This window comes from Anomaloglossus baeobatrachus, chromosome 6, assembly GCF_048569485.1.
Source record: "Anomaloglossus baeobatrachus isolate aAnoBae1 chromosome 6, aAnoBae1.hap1, whole genome shotgun sequence".
NCBI classification, from domain to species: Eukaryota; Metazoa; Chordata; class Amphibia; order Anura; family Aromobatidae; genus Anomaloglossus; species Anomaloglossus baeobatrachus.
In genome coordinates, this window is record NC_134358.1 from 166,487,851 (window position 1) to 166,494,134 (window position 6,284).

Genomic DNA, 6,284 nt, shown 5'->3' on the forward strand with positions numbered 1-6,284 from the left:
TCACAGGGTCACTCTGTGATCCCGTATCTGGACGATCTGCTGATAAAGGCACCCTCTCTAGAGGCATGCCAACTCAGTCTGAACGTGGCACTGAAGACTCTCCAGAGGTTCGGGTGGATTGTCAACTTTTCAAAGTCAAATCTAACCCCGACCCAATCACTAACATATCTTGGCATGGAGTTTCATACTCTCTCAGCGATAGTGAAACTTCCACTGGACAAGCAGTGCTCGCTGCAGACAGGGGTGCAATCTCTTCTTCAGAGCCAGTCGCACTCCTTGAGGCGCCTCATGCATTTCCTAGGGAAAATGGTGGCAGCAATGGAAGCAGTCCCTTTCGCGCAGTTTCATCTGCGCCCTCTACAATGGGACATTCTCCGCCAATGGGATGGGAAGTCGACGTCCCTCGACAGGGATGTCTCCCTCTCTGACAGCCAGGGACTCTCTCCGGTGGTGGCTTCTTCCAACCTCATTGTCAAAGGGAAGGTCGTTTCTACCCCCATCCTGGGCGGTGGTCACGACAGATGCGAGCCTATCAGGGTGGGGAGCAGTGTTTCTTCACCACAGGGCTCAGGGTACGTGGACTCAGAAAGAGTCCACCCTTCAGATCAATGTTCTGGAAATCAGAGCAGTTTTTCTTGCCCTGCGAGCCTTCCAACAGTGGCTGGCAGGCAAGCAGATCCGGATTCAGTCGGACAATTCCACAGCGGTGGCGTACATCAACCACCAAGGGGGAACACGCAGTCGGCAAGCCTTCCAGGACGTCCGGCGGATTCTGACGTGGGTGGAAGACACAGCATCCACCATATCCGCAGTTCACATCCCAGGCGTGGAAAACTGGGAAGCAGACTTTCTAAGTCGCCAGGGCATGGACGCAGGAGAATGGTCCCTCCACCCGGACGTGTTTCAGGAGATCTGTCGCCGCTGGGGGATGCCGGACGTCGACCTGATGGCGTCACGGCACAACAACAAGGTCCCGGTTTTCATGGCACGGTCTCACGATCACCGAGCTCTGGCGGCAGACGCCTTAGTTCAAGATTGGTCGCAGTTCCAGCTACCTTATGTGTTCCCACCTCTGGCATTGTTGCCCAGAGTGCTCCGCAAAATCAGGTCCGACTGCCGCCGCGCCATTCTCGTCGCTCCAGACTGGCCAAGGAGGTCGTGGTACCCGGATCTGTGGCATCTCACAGTAGGCCAACCGTGGGCGCTACCAGACCGTCCAGACTTGCTGTCTCAAGGGCCGTTTTTCCATCTGAATTCCGCGGCCCTGAACCTGACTGTGTGGCCATTGAGTCCTGGATCCTAGGGACCTCAGGTTTATCTCATGAAGTTGTTGCCACCATGAGACAGGCTAGGAAACCATCCTCCGCCAAGATCTACCACAGGACGTGGAAGATATTCCTATCTTGGTGCTCTGCCCAGGGAGTTTCTCCCTGGCCATTTGCATTGCCTATTTTTCTTTCCTTCCTGCAGTCTGGGTTGGAAAAAGGTTTGTCGCTTAGCTCCCTTAAAGGTCAAGTTTCCGCGCTATCCGTATTTTTTCAGAAACGCCTAGCGCGACTTCCTAAGGTACGCACGTTCCTGCAAGGGGTTTGTCATATCGTTCCCCCTTACAAGCGGCCATTGGAACCCTGGGATCTGAACAAGGTTCTAATTGCTCTCCAGAAGCCGCCTTTCGAGCCTATGAAGGAGATTTCTTTTTCTCGGCTTTCACAGAAAGTGGCTTTTCTAGTGGCGGTCACGTCTCTTCGGAGAGTGTCCGAGCTGGCGGCGTTATCTTGCAAATCTCCCTTCCTGGTGTTTCACCAAGATAAGGTAGTTCTGCGTCCAATACCAGAGTTTCTTCCCAAGGTGGTATCTTCCTTTAATCTCAATCAGGATATCACTTTACCATCCTTGTGTCCGCATCCAGTTCACCAATTTGAAAAGGGTTTGCATCTGTTGGACCTGGTGAGAGCACTCAGGATCTACATTTCCCGCACGGCGCCTATGCGCCGTTCGGATGCACTCTTTATCCTGGTCGCTGGTCAGCACAAAGGGTCGCAAGCTTCCAAATCCACCCTTGCGCGGTGGATCAAGGAACCAATTCTTCACACCTACCGTTCTGCTGGGCTTCCGATTCCATCTGGACTGAAGGCCCATTCTACCAGAGCCGTGGGTGCGTCCTGGGCATTACGGCATCAGGCTACGGCTCAGCAGGTGTGCCAGGCGGCTACCTGGTCGAGTCTGCACACTTTTACCAAGCATTATCAGGTGCATACCTACGCTTCGGCGGATGCCAGCCTAGGTAGACAAGTCCTTCAGGCGGCGGCGGCCCACCTGTAAGAAAGGGCTGCTTGACAGCCCTATCACGAGGTATTCTTTTTACCCACCCAGGGACTGCTTTTGGACGTCCCAATTGTCTGGGTCTCCCAATTAGGAGCGAAAAAGAAGAAGGGAATTTTGTTTACTTACCGTAAATTCCTTTTCTTCTAGCTCCAATTGGGAGACCCAGCACCCGCCCTGGTTTTTTCTTAGGGTATTTGTTTTTCGGGTACACATGTTGTTCATGTTGATAAGTTGTGTTCTCCGATATTGTCTATCGGATTGAATTTGTTTTTGAAACAGTTATTGGCTTTCCTCCTTCTTGCTTTTGCACTAAAACTGAGGGACCCGTGCTCCCACGGGGGGGTGTATAGCCAGAAGGGGAGGGGCCTTACACTTTTAAGTGTAGTACTTTGTGCGGCCTCCGGAGGCAGTAGCTATACACCCAATTGTCTGGGTCTCCCAATTGGAGCTAGAAGAAAAGGAATTTACGGTAAGTAAACAAAATTCCCTTCTTTATTTTGCTCTCTTCACACTCCCATTTCTTACTGTCTCTGTTTTCCAGATGTTGGTTCCAACAATTGTGGTTATTATGAGCTGCAGGCAGTTCTTACTCATCAGGGAAGATCAAGTTCTTCAGGACACTACGTCTCGTGGGTCAGGAGGAAACATGGTAAAAAAAAATTCACTTTTGATATTATACCGTATTTTTCGGACTATAAGACGCACCGGCCGGCTGTTTACTATGCGCGCGTCCCCGCCCATCACCCTGCCCACCTGTCAGTGCCTGCTTTAGCGCTGAGAGATGATGGGCGGGAGGATGGGCGTGCATATTAAATGAGCGGATCCACGTGGTCCCGGCAGGCTGCTGCAGCCTGCTTGTGCCCCTGATGACCCGCTCCACCGGAGCACCCGCATTCCCCGCAGCCCTATATTCAGACCATAAGACGCACCCCCCACTTTCCCCCAACATTTGGGGGGAAAAAAGTGCGTCTTATGGTCCGAAAAATACGGTACATGTTTTTTAAATTGAATCGCTGATTCATTTAATAATATTTCTTTATAAGGTTTGCTTTTTCTCTTTTTTAGGCTGGGGCCACACAGGGATTACTGCGATCCCCTCGCATGACACTTGGCTCACGCTGGCAGTACAGCAGAGCCGAGTGTCCCTGCGACTGAGGTCCGATCGTTCGAACGGATCTCGGCTGCTGGGGGCGGGACAGCACTGAGGAGGGGAGGGATTTATCTCCTTCTCTCATCCGTAGCCAGCTATTGCCATTCTCGCCCTGCACTCGCATTACACCAGTGTACTGCGAGTGCAGTGCGATCTTTTTCTCTCCTTATACACTTGAATGGGTGCGAAAGAAGGATCGCATTAGAATCACAGCATGCTGCAATTGTTTTCTCGGTCTGATTAGGGCTGAAAAAATAATCGCTCATGTGTGCTGGCACATTATCGCACTCCACTCGCACCGATTTTCATGCCGTGTGGCTTAGGCCTTACTCCCCAAGTTGTGTAACCAGTTTATAATTAAGCCACTTTCCCCGCATCCTTACCAGGCATTTTTTGGGTTTTATTGCAAATGTGCTTTTAACTGCTCTAAAAAGAGAAATTCCATGTTCATATATTCATATAATTTTTGCCTCTGCATGATGTTATCCAAGGATTTTTCCTTTATATGTTCTACCTATACAGGATTATCCTGGTAGATGCCCTCTGTAATGCCATTGTATACTGTTGCCTGACATTTTTTACCTATGCTCTTATGCTTTCTCCCTTTTTAGATGAGTGGATTAAGTTTGATGATGATAAAGTCAGCATTGTATCTCCAGAAGACATACTGAGGTTGTCAGGCGGAGGAGACTGGCATATAGCATACGTTCTTCTATATGGACCCAGGAGAATTGAAGCTATTGAAGAAGAAGCCGAACAATAATGACACTTGTCATTTTAGTCATTTTTTTTTCCTTAGGTGTGAAATAAATGTTCTACAATTTAGAATTACATGACCCAGAATTTTTTTTTTCATTTTTTTTTTTTTTTTTATCTTAGAGGAAGACGTGAATTGTATAGTTCAATTCACTTTGATGCACAAACTGTGATAATCCTCCTCAGAGAGCTGTAAAAAGCTTCAGCGACCTTTTTCCTATTGTCTTAACGTAATTTTAAAATTGGAATGGTAAAATGACTAAATGTCCAGCCACTGCCTGGTGGTGCTAAAACCTATTTTTTTACGCGTTAATGAAAAGACAATATTTATTGCACACCTACATCATTCATTGTTACTATTGCATGGTTTATACCACAGTACTTGCCATCGCCTTATCTGACAGTTCTGCCAGGAAGGAGGAAGGATATGTGTTGCCTCATTGTAACCTTGCTGCTTCCCATGACTTAAAACCTGGCCACAATCATGTGTCCAGCTTCATCTGACTATCTGGCCCAGGCCAATGTTGGCATCTTGGTGACTTCAGAATAAAATTGTGATCAGTTTCTGTCTCCAGATTTTTAATTCTCCTTCTCAAGTAATGATTCACTACATCGTATAATTATAGACTTAACCCCTTCCCAACATGTGCCCTATGACGCAGCGTGAACTGCATTCCTACAAATTCCCATACATGAACAGCACTGTTGACCATGCTGGCTCACAAGCATAACTGGCAAAATCATCAGCGGGTCAACTATATATCATAGCTGACACCCTGTGGTAACTCCCACCATTGCTGGTAGCGCCATTCGTGGGCATTTAACTCCTCAGATGCCACTGGTAATAGTGACAGCGGCATGTATCTACTTAACAGAGGGAAAGGACTCCCTCTGTACTCCAATAGGCACAATACAATTGTGGCGTCATGATGGTCACAGTGTCGACCCCAGGCCAAGTGATGGTCACGGGGTGACTTGGCTACGGTGGCCTGTAAGATCCTGGCATGAGCAGGATCTGACACAACTCCTACCTGTGTGAGATTAGCAGATCTAATGCCTTTCAATGCAAAAGCAATGCAGAGTATTAGACCAGCAATCAGAGCACGGAAAGTTGATGCCCCATATTGGGAGGAAGTATAAAAATAAAAAGTCTGAAGTATGTAAAAATGTGAAAAAATAGAGGTGAAGCACAAAAGAAATGGAAAGGTTTTTCTAAAAAAACAGAGATAAATATGGTACATTGGTTAAGATTGGATGCGGCAAAACCAAATCTATAAAACTCATTAATTAACCTGTTTGGTGACCACTGTAAAGAAAAAAAAAAACACCAAAAAATATAGCTTTTTTTTTTTTTTTTTTGTCATACACACAAAATAAAAAGTGATAACATGCACACACGTCTTGTCCTGTGAAAAACAAGTCCTTATAGCTTTGACGACAAAAAAAAAAATAAAGTTACGGTTATCAGAATAAGACTATGAACAAACAAATTTTTTAAAAAAAAATAAAATTTTAGTGTGCAAAAGAACCATGACCTAGAACTGTGGTATCACTGTAATGGGTTTTTCACAGTGAGTAGTGTGAATTTTTTTTTTTGTGAATTTCTGTGTTTTGCTCACTCTGCCACCCAAAAGTGAAAATGTTATGTAGTCCAAAATGGTATGAATAAAAACTTCAATTTATCTGGCAGAAAAGCCCCAACACTGCTCATTCAGCAGAAAAATATATAGCGCTGAGTATGGTGATGGAATAACAAATATTTTTTTTTTTTATTATTAATCCGTGTTTCTTTGTCGCTCCATTGGGAGACCCAGACAATTGGGTGTATAGCTTCTGCCTCTGGAGGCCACATAAAGTATTACACTTTAAAAAGTGTAACCCCTCCCCTCTGCCTATACACCCTCCCGTGGATCACGGGCTCCTCAGTTTTATGCTTTGTGTGGAAGGAGGCACACATCCACTCATGCATTCTCAACTTAGTTATGTCGGTTGGAAGAAAAGAGGATCCCCACGGGGTCCCCGGCATGTTCCCTTCTCACCCCACTATGTCGGC

General features: G+C 46.8%; 1 protein-coding gene across 1 annotated transcript in view; it reads left to right on the forward strand.

Annotated features, from left to right (window-relative positions):
* The window catches only part of USP14 (ubiquitin specific peptidase 14), a 95,949-nt gene extending 91,152 nt beyond the window's left edge, over positions 1 to 4,797 (forward strand). The window contains exons 15-16 of the mRNA XM_075314474.1: positions 2,867 to 2,974; positions 4,087 to 4,797. Coding sequence (XP_075170589.1) covers positions 2,867 to 2,974; positions 4,087 to 4,238 — 260 coding nt within the window. The 3' untranslated portion in view covers positions 4,239 to 4,797. The remainder of the gene's footprint in view (positions 1 to 2,866; positions 2,975 to 4,086) is intronic.
* The last annotated feature ends 1,487 nt before the right edge of the window (positions 4,798 to 6,284 follow it).